The sequence below is a fragment of the Rhinopithecus roxellana genome, chromosome 11 (genome assembly GCF_007565055.1).
Source record: "Rhinopithecus roxellana isolate Shanxi Qingling chromosome 11, ASM756505v1, whole genome shotgun sequence".
NCBI classification, from domain to species: domain Eukaryota; kingdom Metazoa; phylum Chordata; class Mammalia; order Primates; family Cercopithecidae; genus Rhinopithecus; species Rhinopithecus roxellana.
The window spans coordinates 88,262,660-88,279,310 of NC_044559.1; the positions used below are offsets into that span (position 1 = coordinate 88,262,660).

Here is a 16,651-nt window from a genome sequence, read left to right on the forward strand (position 1 = left end):
GAGATGGGGTTTCACCATGTTGGCCTGGCTGATCTCGGACTCCTGACCTCAGGTGATCTGCCCGCCTCAGCCTCCCAAAGTGCTGGGATTACAGGAGTGAGCCACTGCGCCCGGCTGGAATTACTTTATTGTTTGATATTCCTCAAGGGGTGCAGAACATATGAATAGACATATGCCACTGTGGTGAAAAGATGTAACTACGTTCTTGATGGTGTGCTTGTATGTCAGAACTCTCAAAATGGCAGCTACCTGACAAGGATGCATTTTGTCATAGAATTTTAGCACAATTTTCTTGCAGTTATTAGAATAATAGATCACAACTCTATTCCCTACATCTCATGTTAAGAAATTTTTTTTTTTTTTGAGATGGAGTTTCACTCTTGTTGTCCAGGCTGGAGTGCAGTGGCGTGATCTTTGCTCACTGCAACCTCCGCCTCCCGGGTTCAAGTGATTCTCCTTCCTCAGCCTCCTGAGTAGCTGACAGGCATGTGCCACCATGCCCAGCCAAGAATGTTATATGATGCCTCTTTTTTAAAAAACATTTGATAATGGCAATCATTAAGATACAGTGTTGGCCGGGCGCGGTGGCTCAAGCCTGTAATCCCAGCACTTTGGGAGGCCGAGACGGGCGGATCACGAGGTCAGGAGATCGAGACCATCCTGGCTAACACGGTGAAACCCCGTCTCTACTAAAAAATACAAAAAACTAGCCGGGCAAGGTGGCAGGTGCCTGTAGTCCCAGCTGCTCAGGAGGCTGAGGCAGGAGAATGGCGGGAACCCGGGAGGCGGAGCTTGCAGTGAGCTGAGATCCGGCCACTGCACTCCAGCCTGGGCGACAGAGCGAGACTCCGTCTCAAAAAAAAAAAAAAAAAAAAAGATACAGTGTTGACCTAACATTGCCTAGTAGACCTTACCATATGGTTGTGTTATATTAAATATTTTGTCCTTTGTCTACAGCTTGTTCTCCGAAAATGGTGTGAATTGATTCCTGGGGCTGAGTTTCGATGTTTTGTCAAGGAAAACAAGCTTATTGGTGAGTTTTCGTTTGTTTGTTTGTTTTATCCTTGAAAGTCGTCTTTAAAAGAAGACAAGCTTTTGTTGGAAGTAAATTTCCGGTAATTAGGACTGGGATATCAATCTGTTTTAATCTCAGATGCCACCTCTAACCAGTTGATACTGACTCTCTGGAATGCCGTGTTGACAGGAATCCTGAGCCCAGATTCACTTGCCACAGGACACGGTGTTGTCAGATAATCATGGCTGTCTGGATTCCAGAGATAAAAGTGGTGGTTGTCACTATTCCTGATTTAGGAATCAGGAACTCTGTATGGAATTTTCCTAAGCAGTACTTAGCAATGGTCTGCTTATTTTAAGCGTCATAAAAAGTCAAGTTTTGGAACCTTTATTTCTATTATTGGGGCACTGTTTATTATTCTAGCAAGAGAAATATGTGGACAAGTAAGTGTATTCTAAGACACCCATTTTCTTTCCTCTCAGGTTACTATTTTGTTTGCTATGATTTATTAAAGTTAAATATTGAAGAGAATTCGTTCTTTATTTTGTTTATGCATGTTTTCCATGAAGTAAAATTTATCTTCAACCTAGAAAAGTGTAATTTGAATACAATCAAATCAGCAGTATTGATTCATTGAATGTGATGTTGAAATGTGTTAACCCACCTGAAAGAAAGTTGGGGTGTTCGCATTTCTCATATCGCTTGATGTTCTTGGGGAAGCTGCAGTGTAGGTGCTCTAAAGGAGGCGGTCCTGTGGCACATGATTGAGGAATAGGAAACCCGAATTTCAGAGCAGAGAACTTTTCCCTAGGACGGAGCAAATTCAGGGAGTTTGTGTAATAGTCCCATTAGTGTGTTTGGAATCATGTCAGCAAGTCCCCCTGAAAAAAGGAATGTTTACTTTTCCATGGCTTGAACGAGCAGGCTGTGAAGGCCAAGTAGCATGTATGAACAAGAAAAATAGACTGCTTCTAGGCAATACAGTATGAATATGGCAGGCATCTGGTGAAGAATGATATTTTCCCAAAGAAAGTGTAAGAGTATACCAATTTGCAGACTTCTTTGGAGGAAATCAAAGCAGCAGCAGTTGATTACGTGTGCGGGCTTAGAATTGCTGCTTTAATTTTTTACATAACAAGACTTTTTGTGACTTCGAATTCCTTCCATTTTACTAAATGAAAATAACTGTTTCTATGGGCTAGGTGCTGTGGCTCACACCTGTAATGCCAACAGTTTGAGAGGCCAAGGCTGGAGGATTGCTTAAGGCCAGAAGTTCAAGACCAGCCTGGGCAATGTACTGAGACCCCGTCTCTACAAAAAATAAAACGATGATCCAGGCATGGTGGCACATGCCTGTAGTCCTGGCTACTCAGGAGACTGAGGTGTGAGGGTCACTTGAGCTCAGGAGGTGGAAGTTGTAATAAACTATGATTGTGCCACTGTACTCCAGCCTGGGCAACAGAATGAGACCCTGTCTCTACAAGAAAAAAGAAAAAAAAAAGGGGCCGAGTGTGGTGGCTTACACCTGTAATCCCAGCACTTTGGGAAGCCAAGGTGGGTGGATCATGAGATCAGGAATTTAAGGCCAGCCTGGCCAAGATGGTGAAACACTGTCTCTGCTAAAAATACAAAAAAAAATTAGCCAGGCACAGTGGCAGGCATCTGTAATCCCAGCTACTCAGGAGCTGAGGCAGGAGAATCTCTTGAACTCGGGCGGCAGAGGTTGCAGTGAGCCGAGATTGTGCCACTGCACTCTAGCCTAGGCAATAGAGTGAGACTCTGTCTCAAAAAAAACCCAGTAAATTCTTCCAGAAGTAAGAGGACATGGCAGTGTAGGACTTCAGGATTCACCTGTTCATATGAATCCTTACAGCTGGGTCGTGTGTAATGCAGTACCCATCCGGGTGATCTTCTAGTCTACTTTAATGGTTCTTTCCACAAAATGTTTAAATCGTGTATTGATGTTTTTGAAAAGAATATTGTATAATACCAGAATGTAAAATATTTTCTTGTCAGGTATTTCTCAAAGAGACTACACACAATACTATGATCATATTTCTAAACAAAAGGAAGAAATTTGCAGATGTATACAAGACTTTTTCAAGAAACACATACAGTACAAATTCTTAGATGAAGACTGTGAGTATTTTTTTATTGATCCAGTAAAATGAAATGAAGTGTTGCTGGACCTTATTTACTGTGGTGTATATCCTAATAACTAGATTTGAAATACTGTATTTTAAGCATTTTACTATATTGTTATTTGTTATTTTTGATAGTTTGTATGTTAATTTCTTCTTATTATTTTTTTATTTGGAGACAGTCTCACTCTGTCATCCGGGCTGAAGTGCAGTGGTACGATCTTGGCTCACACAGCCTGCATCTCTCGGGTTCAAGTGATTCTCCTGCCTCAGTCTCCCAAGTAGCTGGGGCTACAGCTGCATGTCACCACACCCGGCTAATTTTTTGTATGTTTAGTAGAGATGGAATTTCGCCATGTTTGCCAGGCTGGTCTTGAGCTCCTGGCCTCAAGTGATCCGCCTACTTCAGCCTCCCAGTGTGTTGGGATTACATGTGTGAGCCACCACACCAGCCATGTTAATTTCACCTTACTTAACTAAAATCTATTTTTACTGCAAAGTCAGTTCCCCCTCTTATTTTAGATGTTTGATTGTGTATTTCAAAGGGGCTGTCTACAGAGAACAAAGTCCATCTACCTTTCTAGCTTCTCTGAATGATCAAAGACAGTACCAGTTACAAAGTAAACATTTGTGGGTTGTTCTTAGGAATTGAAAGTATATTGTGTGAGAGTTTTCATACATCTGAAAATTATATCTGCTATGATTGACATTTTCTCTACTTGCCAAGACTGGGCTCTGTGGCAGATTTGACTTAAAATAAGATGAATCATGCTTCAGGCCTCATTCGATTTTCTGCTTTCTATTATAAGCTTTGCTCATTGCATTGTCCCGGATCAGTGATTGATGCCCCTTTCACCAGTACTTTGCTCAGTGACTCCTCCTGTCATTCCCATAGAACCGGTCTATGATGGGGAACTGGTTGAGATGATGTTGGTGTTTGGTTTGAATTTTTAAATATAGAGGATTATGGTTGGGGAACAGAGAACAGTAAAGCAAAGTTACATAAATAAAACATGGCAGGATGCCTTTTTATGTTTGAAGTTTTGAGATTTAGAAGCATTAAGTCCTCAGGGTCATTTATATTCTGCTGTCTTTGATTAAAACATACTTTAATTTTCAAAAGGAGATTTACATCATGAAATATTAGTTCATTAATAACTGACTTTTTTTCTCCTTTACAGTTGTGTTCGATATATACAGAGACAGTAGGGTAAGTAAAAACTCTGTCTGATATGCTTTAAAATAAGAGCTGGTTTTATAAGCAGGCAGAGCATGCCTTTGCTATGTGTGTGAAGGATCTACTGCTCAAAAAATATTTTGTCTGGGTGCAGCAGCTCACGCCTGTATTCCCAGCACTTTGGGAGGCTGAGGCAGGGACATCATTTGAGCTCAGGAGTTTGAGACTAGCCTGGGCAACATAGTGAGACCTCATCTCTACTAAAAATAAAAAAAATCAGCCCAGGCCGGGCACCGTGGCTCACCCCGTAACCTCAGCACTTTGGGAGGCTGAGGCAGGAGGATCACTTGAGGTCACGAGTTCGAGATCAGCCTGGCCAACATGGTGAAACCCCGTCTTTACTAAAAATACAAAAAAATGAGCCAGGCATGGTGGCGGGTGCCTATAATCCCAACTACTCAGGAGGCAGAGGTTGCAGTAAGCCTAGATCACGCCATTGCGCTCCAGCCTGGGCAACAGAGCAAGACTCTACCTCAAAAGAGAAAAAAAAATATCCGGGCCTGATGGTGTGTGCCCAGTTATGCAAGAGGCTGAGCTGGGAGGATCCCTTGAGCCCAGGAATTCACGGCTGCAGTGAGCCTTTATTGCGCCACTGCTCTCCAGCCTGGGTAACAGAGTGAGACCCCATCCCCTCCTCAAATTTTTTTTTTTTCCTCACACCAACCAAGGTGTTTGAAATTCACCATGGTCAAAAATCTCCCCTTAAAATATACCTAACATTAGGGGACTTAATACCTGAAATCATTGTGTACCATGATTTAGGGATTCTTTATTGAGCCGGTCGGTAAATGGGCACCTTCCATCCTACTTGTCATTTGTGTCAGAGGTCAGGGCATGCTTAAAATAGTTCGGTTTGCACACTTAATTACGGCCAGGAGTTGGTCACTTGATAATTATATAATTATTTTGGCCAGGTACGGTGGCTCAGGCCTGTAATCCCAGCACTTTGGGAGGCCAAGGCGGGCAGATCACCTGAGATGGGGAGTTCGAAACCCACCTGACCAATATAGAAAAACCCTGTCTCCACTAAAAATACAAAATTAGCTGGGCATGGTGGCGCATGCCCGTAATCCTAGCTACACAGGAAGCTGAGGCAGGAGAATCGCTTGAACTGGGAGGTGGAGGTTGCAGTGAGTCGAGATCATGCCATTGCTTTCCAGCCTGGGCAACAAGAGCAAAACTCTGTCTCAAAAAATAATAATAATTATTATTATTATTTTAAAAGTGACTCAGAGTTTGAGTTAGTTTTATTTTTAGACAGAAGAGGATTACTTTATTTTTTAAATCTTGAAAGTGATGAAAACTTCTGTAAGGAAAAAGTTAAAGTGACTTATTATTAAACTTACGTACTGCTGACTTAATGAAAAATTACTAGAGCAGAGATTTCACTGCCCAAGACACATCATCTTTATTAAGAAGTTTAAGTCACTAGATGCTGTTTGGTGCTGAGTGCTCTTTGACATTGTGAAGAAGCTAGCGGATGCGTTTTCCCGTGTGTCACCAACACACGAGCAGAATATTTCTCATTCCCCCTCCGTGCTTAGATCAGCCTCATTGTAAGTGAGACAGTCATTTGATCTGAGTCACCTTTGGACATCTTTGAATCATCTTTGGACAAAAAGATATGGCCCATATGATCATGTCCCAGAATAACTGTTAACTGTTCATTTAACTCTTACGTCAGAAGACATCACTCTATTTTCACCTCATTGTCTTCAAAGATGATGGTGTCTGTTAAGAGTTACTAGAAAGAGGGGCTTTAGGCCATTGTGGTGGCTCACGCCTGTATTTTCAGCACTTTGGGAAGCTGAGGTGGGAGGATGGCTTGAGCGCAGGGTTCGAGATCAGCTGGGCTGAACATAGTGAGACCTTGTCTCTACATAAAAATGAGCCAGGTGTGGTGGTTTGTGCCTCTAGCTCCTCCCGGGAGCTGAGTTGGGAGGATCGCTTGAGACTGGGAGGTTGAGGCTGCAGTGAGCCATGATCATAACTGTCATGCCTCTCAGTGTACACCAGGTTGTGTCTGGTCTTCTGCAGACTGCCATGGTGAATAATCCCATACGTGTGTCATTTCCCACGCTGCAGGTGAATCTACAGGGTGAATTCCTAGAAGTAGGATTGCTGGCTCAAAAGTGAAATGTATTTTAATGTTGACAGATAACTGTAGTTTACCTTCCCTAGAGGTTGCACCTGACCAGATCCCCCCGGGAATGCATCAGAGTACCTGCAGGCTTCCTCAGAGCTTGCCATTACAATATAGGGTCACACTCTTCAGGGTTTTTGGGGTTTCATAGAGAAATGATGTTTCCGTATAATTTCTGTTTCTGTTTTTCTTAGTAAACGAGGATGAAGTTTATGTTTTCGTATATTTAAGGGTCGTTTCTGTGAACCATTGCTTCGTGTCTTTTTCACATTTTCTATTATTTTCCTCAAAATAGAGGCACTGTTTAGGTATTACAGAGGCCTTTGTCATTAGTCTTTTCCTGTGAACAAGATCACATATATTATTTGCTTCTTTTCTGGCTTTTTTTTTTTTTTTTTGAGATGGAGTCTCGCTCTGTCGCCCAGGCTGGAGTGCAGTGGCGTGATCTCCACTCGCTGCAAGCTTCGCCTCCCAGGTTCACGCCATTCTCCTGCCTCAGCCTCCCGAATAGCTGGGACTACAGGCGCCCGCCACCATGCCCGGCTAGTTTTTGTAGTTTTAGTAGAGACAGGGTTACAAATGTTAGCCAGGATGGTCTTGATCTCCTGACCTCGTGATCTGCCCGTCTCGGCCTCCCAAAGTGCTGGGATTACAGGTTTTCTGGCTTTTGAATTTTAGCCATCATTTAAAAAAATACTTCCCCATGGTTTTTGTCTAGTTCTTTTGTAATTTCTTGTTCTCCGTTTCAATATTGGGTCTGTTTGGTGTTTGTTCCTTTGCGTGTTTGGTATGCGGTATGGATCCCCCTTAGTCTTTTTGTCTGCACCAATATTTTTATATTATACTGACCTTCAGATTGATGATGATTTCCCAAGTTCTTAGGGCGTTAATCCCTGTTGCGTTTGCAGACTCTCATTCGGGCTGGTTGTTTCTTTATTGTTTTGTAAATCAGTTTATTTATTTACTTTGAGTTCATCTTCAGTGAGCTTGTTCTTTTGTTTATGAGAATCCCAAAGATCCTAAATTTTGGATTTTTCATTTGCTTCTACCATGTTCCCCAAAACTGATTCAGACGACAATGTCATTGTCTCCTGCCCTCCATTAGAACTGTCTCCTCACACCCCTTTCCTGAGGCTGTGGCTTCCGGAGTTGGTGTCTGAGTTCTGATTCCCTTCCCGTGGCCAGTCTGCTAGGAGACCCTCCCCCAGGTTCCCACAGCACTAGAGTTGATTCGTTTAGTTCTGTTCTTCGGGTTCTTCTTGTTTCTGGCCCCTGGTCTTTCTCATAATCTCAATTACACTTTTAAAGGGCATGTCATAGCATGTGTTTCCTCCTGTTTGGAACAGCAGGCCTTGAGAGTTACCATAGCTGGCTGTGTTTCTGGAGCCCTCACGTATCTCACACTCCAGCCAAAATAACCTGTTCCCACAACGGGCGGTCGTGGCGTGGCCTCTGCACATGAGAGCCGCCGTTCTTGTTAACTGGTCCGCTTTTCCTGCCAACACCACCCTCCTCCCAGAGCATCGCTGTTATCCCGCAGGTGCCCAGGTCCTTTGGGAAACGTTTCCAGCCTTCCCTCGCACATGCAGGCACACTCTCCTTTGCGCCTCTCCACTCTCGCAATTCCCTGTTCTTGCCTCTCTCGAAGCAAAATACCCTGCACATTGCCATTGTTGGATGGTTTTTGGTTCTGTTTTGGGGAGGAGGTGTGTGTTCTGCTCAAGCCTGAGCTCTTAGAAGGAATCGATTCTGTGTTACGATCTTCATACCCTAGTGCCTAACACAGTGTCTGGTCCCTACAGCTTGATCGGGACAGGGGGACAGTCAGTTGGTACAAGGACAGTTAGTCCAACTGCTCTTTGCTTATTGGATTGCCTCAAAGCAGAATTAACTTCTCAGGCTGTTTTTGCTTGAGATGTCATGTGAAAACATGTAATGGCCGGGCGTGGTGGCTCATGCCTGTAATCCCAGCACTTTAGGAGGCTGAGGCAGGCAGATCACCTGAGGTCAGGAGCGCAAGACCAGCCTGGCCAACATGGTGAAACCCCATCTCTACTAAAAATACAGAAATTAGTCAGGCACAGTGGCAGGTGCCTGTAATCCCAGCTACTTGGGAGGCTGAGGCAGGAGGATCACTTGAGCCCAGGAGGAGGAGGCTGCAATGAGCTGAGATCACGCGACTATACTCACAAAAATAGGGCAAGACTGTCTCAAAAAAAAAGTTATGGCCAGGTGCGGTGGCTCACGCCTGTAATCCCAGCACTTTGGGAGGCTGAGGTGGGCGGATCACGAGGTCAGGAGATTGAGACCATCCTGGCTAACACGGTAAAACCCCGTCTCTACTTTTAAAAAATGCAAAAAATTAGCCAGGCGTGGCGGCGGGTGCCTGTAGTCCCAGCTACTTGGGAGGCTGAGGCAGGAAAATGGCGTGAACCCAGGAGGCGGAGCTTGCAGTGAGCTGAGATCGTGCCACTGCACTCCAGCCTGGGCAACTGAGCGAGACTCCGTCTCAAAAAAAAAAGAAAAGTTATAAAATCTTGATCCTGATCCTCCTACTTTATTAAAGCCTGATTATAGCTGGGTTTTTTTACTTCCTCATTTTTTTGTACTAGAGGATAGCTTCTGAGCTACAGAGTACACTGCCAATTAAAGTGGTGGTTTGTTTTCGTTTAAAAATGTGTTTTGGGCTGGGTGCAGTGGCTCACGCCTATAATCTCAGCACTTTAGGAGGCCAAGGTAGGCGGATCACCTGAGTTTAAGAATTGGAGACCAGCCTGACCAACATGGTGACACTCCGTCTCAGCCAAAAATAGAAAATTAGCCAGGCGTGGTGGCACATGCCTGTAGTCCCAGCTACTTGGGAGGCGGAGGCAGGAGAATCGCATGAACCCAGGAAGGGGAAGTTGCAGTGAGGTGAGATCGTACCATTGCACTCCTGCCTGGGCTGCAAGAGTGAAACTCTGTCTCAGAAAAAAAAAAAGGAAAAAATGTGTTTTGGTTTTTTGCATTGTGGCATATTCCTATATTAAAGATGTGATTGTTTAAAAAAAATAATGAGTTCATTTTACTGATTATAAAAAGCCAAGTAGAGGCTGGCACAGTGGGTCACACCTGTAATCCCAACACTTCGGGAGATGAAGCCAGGCCGATCATGAGGTCAGGAGATGGAGATCATCCTGACTAACACTGTGAAACCTCATCTCTACTAAAAATACAAAAATTTAGCCAGGTGTGGTGGCGGACGCCTGTAGTCCCAGCCACTTGGGAGGCTGAGGCAAGAGAATCACTTGAACCCGGGAGGCAGAGCTTGCAGTGAGCAGAGATCACGCCACTGCATTCCAGCCTGGGCGACAGAGCAAGACTCTGTCTCAAAATAAATAAATAAAAAAAAAATAAAAATAAAAATAAAAAGTTGGCCGGGCGCGGTGGCTCAAGCCTGTAATCCCAGCACTTTGGGAGGCCGAGACGGGCGGATCACGAGGTCAGGAGATCGAGACCATCCTGGCTAACATGGTGAAACCCCGTCTCTACTAAAAAAAATACAAAAAACTAGCCAGGCGAAGTGGCGGGCACCTGTAGTCCCAGCTACTCGGGAGGCTGAGGCAGGAGAATGGCGTAAACCCGGGAGGCGGAGCTTGCAGTGAGCTGAGATCCGGCCACTGCACTCCAGCCTGGGCGACAGAGTGAGACTCCGTCTCAAAAAAAAAAGAAAATACCCATTTTGTTGTCATAACATATATTGAAGACATCTTAGCAGTATTCGCCACAATGAAGTTGACATCATTACGAAGAAGTTGTTTGATGGCTGATACTGGTTCACATAGTTCCAGGAATGAAGAAGTGGGTGCCGAATGGAGATGAGGAAACAACTGAAGCAGCGAGAGAGATTTGCAGGGCATCTCCTGGGGCTCGTAGAAAACGAGGAACTTACCCAACCGGGTGTGCTGAAAGCATCCTGCCACAGGCTGGTGCCACTTACTAGAGGTTCTGGAATTTGAAGCAAGTCCTAATAAGATGTTTCATCTTTCTTCACGTTTCGCTCTTGCTCAGCTGAGAAGCAGCAGCAGATATTAGGCCTGCTGGCTCAGCGGTCTTGGTGCTTGGAATTTCAGGCACACACACCCGCTCAGGACCTGGCGGCAACACATGTATAGAAAAAAAACATTCATTGTTAACCAAACGGCGCAAATGTGTGAATGTTTCAGTGAGAAAAGGTTTATCTTTGCTCCATCCACTTCGTGTCATTAGGTGTTCGTGATCAGATGCCGTGGCCGTCATTCCTGGCGGCGTGGCCCATGCGCCCCTGCGCTCTGCGTGTCAGTACTGGCTGTTTTCTGCCCGGAGGCCAACCTCCCCTTCATACGCTGTCAAGCTCTATTCTACAGACTTACTACATTCACATAGAAAGAAAACAGCATCTTCAGGCTGGGCAGGGTGGCTCGCAGGGAGGCCAAGGCGGGAGGACATTTGAGGTTAGGAGTTTGAGACCAGACCATGGCCAACGTGGTAAGACCTTATCTCTACTAAAAACACAAGAATTAACCAAGCGTCCTGGCGCGCGCCTGTCATCCCAGCTACTCGGGAGCTGAGGCAGGAGAATCGCTTGAACCTAAGAGGCGGAGGTTGCAGTGGGCCAAGATCGCACCACTGTACTCCGGCCTGGGCAACAGAGTGAGACTCTCTCAAAAAAAAAAAAAAAGAAAGGAAACAGCATCTTCATACTTGCATATGGTAAAAAAAAATCCATTCTTGGCAGCAGACCTTCCTGAGTCGGAAGCGCTACTCTCTGGAGCCGCAGGCACTGCCTGGGTCTGTCTGGCTTCCCCTGAACGGAGCACTGAAGGCTCCAGGAAGGCGCTTTAGTCAGACTGCAGACCCTGAGCCTTTGGTGACAGTTCCCTTTCCTGCTGGAATTTGTTTTTTGGGGGAGATACAGTCTTAGCTTTGTCACCCAGGGTAGATGGGGCGCGTGTTGTGATCATGGCTCACAGCAGCCTTGACCTTGGCGCATGTTGTGATCACAGCTCACAGCAGCCTTGACCTCCTGGGCTCAAGTGATCCTCCTACCTCAGCCCCCTAAGTAGCTGGGACTGCAGGCATGTGCCACCATATTCAGCTAATATTTTTTTTTTTGAGACGGAGTCTCACTCTGTCGTCCAGGCTGGAGTTCAGTGGCGCAATCTCGGCTCACTGCAAGCTCCACCTCCCGGGTTCATGCCATTCTCCTGCCTCAGCCTCCCGAGTAGCTGGGACTATAGGTGCTCGCCACCTCGCCCGGCTAATTTTTTGTATTTTTAGTAGAGATAGGGTTTCACTGTGTTAGCCAGGATGGTCTCGATCTGACCTCGTGATCCGCCCGTCTCGGCCTCCCGAAGTGCTGGGATTACAGGTGTGAGCCACCACACTCAGCCTCAGCTAATTTTTGTATATTGTTTTGTAGAGATGGGGTTTTACCATGTTGCCCAGGCTGGTCTTGAACTCCTAAGCTCAAGTGATCTGTCCACCTCAGCCTCCCAAAGTGCTGGGATTATAGGTGTGAGCCACTGCACCCAGCCCTGCTAGAATCTTTGACTTAAAATTCCAGTGTGGCTTGAGGCTGGAGTTGGAACGTATCTCTTAGGCAGAGCTTTTCTGGGTCCCTTCTCTCTAAATTCACAGGGGGCCCTCCCTTTAGATCTCTGTCTACTCTATTCAGACAGGCGGCCCTTTCTCAGATGGGACCTAGAGGGATGATCTTTTGAAATAAGTGAGATTTTTAAGATTACAATAATATGAAGAATATCTTTCTGGCTGGGTGATGTGGCTCATGTCTATAATCCCAGCACTTTGGGAGGCCAAGGTGAGAGGATCGCTTGAACCCAAGAGTTCAAGACCAGCCTGGGCAACATGGTGAGACCCTGTCCTCTAAGAAAACACAAAAATTAGCTGCATGTGGTGGCGCATGCCTGTAGTCCCAGGTACTCAGGAGGCTGAGGCAGGAGGATCCTTTGAACCCAGGAGGTCGAGGCTGCAGTGAGCCGTGATCACACCACTGCACTGCAGCCTGGGCAACAGCATGAGAGCCTGTCTCAGAATAAAAACACGTTTCTTTCTCAGAAGACAGAGTACAGACTGTGTTTGTTTTTGTTTTCTCTCTCTCTGCTACAGGGGAAGGTGTGGCTCATTGATTTTAATCCATTTGGCGAAGTCACAGATTCACTGCTGTTCACCTGGGAAGAACTGATATCTGAGAACAACTTAAACGGCGATTTTAGTGAAGTAGACGCTCAAGAGCAGGTAAGGCATTTTTAAGATAGATACAACGTAAACCTTTTCAGTCTACTGACTGACTGCTTGTTCTTCAGACGCACAGGTAGGCGGCAATGGCCAGGACCCTTCCGAAGCGCAGAGTGTAACACAGCTTTCCTGGTGGCTAACTTGCCCGTGGTGGTGGTCAAAGAGGCGGGCACCACTTAACTTTATGTACAGAAGTCAGGATCATCTGATCCGTTTTTTCAGTTCCTTTTCTGAGCTGCTTCTGTCACACCCAACCTGGAGGAATCGTGGTCCCAGATCAGCTCATGCATCTGTTCCTTGTGACCCCAACCCCAGCTGCTGAGGCTGCCGGAGAAGTTACCTATGTGCAGGCCAGCGGGTTCCTGTCAGCTTTCTCCTCCGTTTCCATGGTGACCGGTTCACGCCTTGACGCTTCTCAATCTCCCATCGCTCCTTCCTTCCTCTCAGCGAACCATTTAACATCCTCTTTCCAGGAAAAGGGAACCCGCTGATGAGAATTCCCTCAGTTGATTACTCATCACACCTACAAGCTCGTCCATCCCTTCCTGAGTCTGATCTCCCACTCAGGACACTGTGTCCTCCTCTCTCTCCAGCTGCCCTCTGCTCTTTTTCCAATTCTTCCTCTCTACCAACTCTGTCCGTCCAGATTTAGTCATGTTCAGATACCTCCCATCCGAAAAAAGCAAAACATTGTTCAACCCGGTTTCTTCCGCCAGCCACTCTCTCCTTTCCTGTCAGCCTCACAGCCAAACTTTAATCTTCAAACAACTTTGTAGTGCTGTTTTCTGCCCGTAAAAGTAACATGCTCATTCTTAAAGAAAATTTAAAAATCACCTATGACTCTACCACCTTGAGAACCAGTGTTTATATTTTGGTATATAATGTGCATTTAAACACATACATAGACCTTTGTAAATAAATGAGATCATACTACATATGCAATTACATGTCCTGAGATTTTCACAGTGTTCTCTTGTGAGCATTTTGTATCTTTTAAAAAATAGTTTTGGGCCAGACGTAGTGGCTCACACCTGTGATCCCAGCGCTTTGGGAGGCCAAGACTGGTGGATCACCTGAGGTCAGGCATTCGAGACCAGCCTGGCCAACATGGTGAAACTGCGTCTCTACTAAAAATACAAAAAATTAGCCAGACGTGGTGGCGGGTGCCTGTAATCCCAGCTACTTGGGAGGCTGAGGCAGGAGAGTTACTTGAACCTGGAAGGTGGAGGTTGCAGCAATGAGCCGAGATCACACCATTGCACTCCAGCCTGGGTGACAGAGTGAGACTTCATCTCAAAAAAAAAACTGGCCGAGATCACACCTATAATCCCAGTACTTTGGGAGGCCGAGGCAGGTGGATCACCTGAGGTTGTGAGTTCGAGACCATCCTGACCAACATGGAAAAACCCCGTCTCTACCAAAAGTACAAAAATTAGCCAGGCGTGGTGGTGCGTGCCTGTAATCCCAGCTACTCAGGAGGCTGAGGCAGGAGAAACGCTGGAGCCCAAGAGGCGGAGGTTGCGGTGAGCCAAGATCACTCCATTGCACTCCAGCCTGGGCAACAAGAGTGAAACTTCGTCTAAAAAAAAAAAAATTAGTTTTGGCAGCTAGGCATGGTGATTCATGCCTGTAATCCTAGCACTTTGGGAGGCTGAGGCAGGCAGATCACCTGAGGTCAGGAGTTTGAGACCAGCCTGGCCAACATAGTGAAATCCCCATCTCTACTAAAAATACAAAAATTGGCCTGACGTGGTGACGCACGCCTGTAGTCGCAGCTACTCAGGAAGCTGGAGTGGGAGAACCGCTTAAACCCGGGAGGTAGAGGTTGCAGTGAGCAACAGAGACCTGGGCAACAGAGATCGCGCCCCAGCACTGCACTCCAGCCTGAGAGCAGAGCGAGACTTTGCCTCAAAAAAAAAAGAGAAAAAGAAAATAGTTTGGGCTGGGTGCAGCAGCCCACCGAGCCTATAATCTTAACACTTGGGGAGGCCAAGGCAGGAGGATTGCTTCAGCTCAGGAGATCAAGACCAGCCTGGGCAGCATACTGAGACCTTGTCTGTACTAAAATTGAAAAAACTCAGCTAGGTGTGGTGGCGCATGCCTATAGTCTCAGCTACTTGGGAGGCTGAAGTACGAGGTTCACCTGAGCCCAGGAGGTCGAGGCTGCAGTGAGCCACTGCACTCCAGCTGGAATTACAGACGTGAGCTACCGTGCCCAGCTCATTTTAGCTTTAGAATCTTCCTTTCTCCTTACCAGGTACAGAAGAAAACATGGAGTTGAAATTGTTCTGCTAGGTTCTTTTTTAGTTCAGAGAATAGGCCTAAAAATAAATGACTGACACTCTTTCTCCTTTTTCTTCTTTGTACAGGATTCCCCAGCTTTCCGTTGCACAAACAGTGAAGTGACAGTCCAGCCCAGCCCCTATTTGAGTTACCGGCTGCCCAAGGACTTTGTAGACCTGTCTACAGGGGAGGACGCTCACAAGCTAATAGACTTCCTTAAGCTGGTAAAGTCTATGTGCATTTAGTATGCTGGCCGTCTTTTCAAATAGACCTTCAAATTGGTTTTTATATAATATTTCATTGGAATCCAGTATCACCTAGACTTTGATGCTTATGAATGGAGCCGAGTTACTGAGTTAGATCATTTTCTAATTAAATATAAAATAGGAGCTGAAGGCATAATTTATTGATTAGAGTGACAGAAAATGTTTTTATGCTGTATATGCCTTTTGAACATTTTTCAAAATACTTGTAACTTTGAGAAAGTGTGTATATTGTTAGAGGGCTTCACGGAGAGCAAGTCTCTGCTTGGTGGTGATTTTACTCAAGAGGGAATGTGAATATTTATACTTCCGTGTGGATTTCTGTGTAGGAGTTTCCCTATGTATGGAAGAAAGAGAAGAAAATACTCAGGTACCTGAGGATAATTTGTTTAGGAGTCAAAGTGATAAACTAGTTTAATGAATTAAAGCATGGTTTTCCATGACAATTTTTAATCACATCTTTGCCAAGACCTCTAGAAAATTACACCTGCTGAGCAGATATCCCAAGGAGCATGTGCTATTTTAATGTCCCCTTGGTATTCTTTGGCAGAAGAGAAATCAGCAAGAGGACGACTGATGAGCGTGCTGGAGCTGGAGAAGAGGAGGCCCTGCCCCGCCCCGCCGCTCCGGGAGCTGCTCATCAGCCACAGCTTCATGCCAACCCTGATGCGGGCGGGCCGGGCAGTGTGGACATTAGCCGCTTTTTATATTCATGTACATCACCTGGGGAAAAAAACAGAGGGACTTTGCTACTTGTAAAAATAACATAATAAATAGATCTTAAGCATAGGAAACCATACTGTTCTGATAATAAAATGCTTTCTATGAAATACGTTGCTTTTCTACCCGGTCGTTTTATTTATTTATTTTTATTTTTATTTTTTGAGACAGTCTCGCTGTGTCGCCCAGGATGGAGTGCACTGGTTCATTCTCAGCTCACTGCAACCTCCACCTCCTGGTTCAAGTGATTCTGCTGCCTCAGCCTTCCGAGTAGCTGGGATTACAGGTGCCCACCACCACACCCAGCTGATTTTTATATTTTTAGTAGAGGCAGGACTTCACCATGTTGGCCAGGCTGGTCTGGAACTCCTGATCCTCAAGTGATCTGCCCACCTCAGCCTCCCAAAGTGCTGGGATTATAGGTGTGAGCCACCACACCCAGCCTGTTTTATTTAGGGACAGAGTCTTGTTCTGTTGCCTAGGCTGGAGTGCAGTGGCACAATCATGGCTCACTGCAGCCTCAATCTCCTGGACTCAGGCAATCCTGCCTCAGCCCCCTGAGTAACTGGGACT

At 45.7% G+C, this 16,651-nt stretch overlaps 1 protein-coding gene across 2 annotated transcripts in view; it reads left to right on the forward strand.

The window, feature by feature from the left end:
* CDC123 (cell division cycle 123) overlaps positions 1–16,190 on the forward strand; it is a 54,880-nt gene extending 38,690 nt beyond the window's left edge. Inside the window, exons 8-13 of one of the 2 annotated variants that reach the window (XM_010366569.2) lie at positions 958–1,033; positions 3,032–3,154; positions 4,338–4,366; positions 12,684–12,812; positions 15,182–15,319; positions 15,909–16,190. In XM_010366569.2, coding sequence (XP_010364871.1) covers positions 958–1,033; positions 3,032–3,154; positions 4,338–4,366; positions 12,684–12,812; positions 15,182–15,319; positions 15,909–15,935 — 522 coding nt within the window. In that variant the 3' untranslated portion in view covers positions 15,936–16,190. The remainder of the gene's footprint in view (positions 1–957; positions 1,034–3,031; positions 3,155–4,337; positions 4,367–12,683; positions 12,813–15,181; positions 15,320–15,908) is intronic. The other variant, XM_010366570.1, reaches the window with a different exon arrangement.
* Positions 16,191–16,651: the final 461 nt, after the last annotated feature.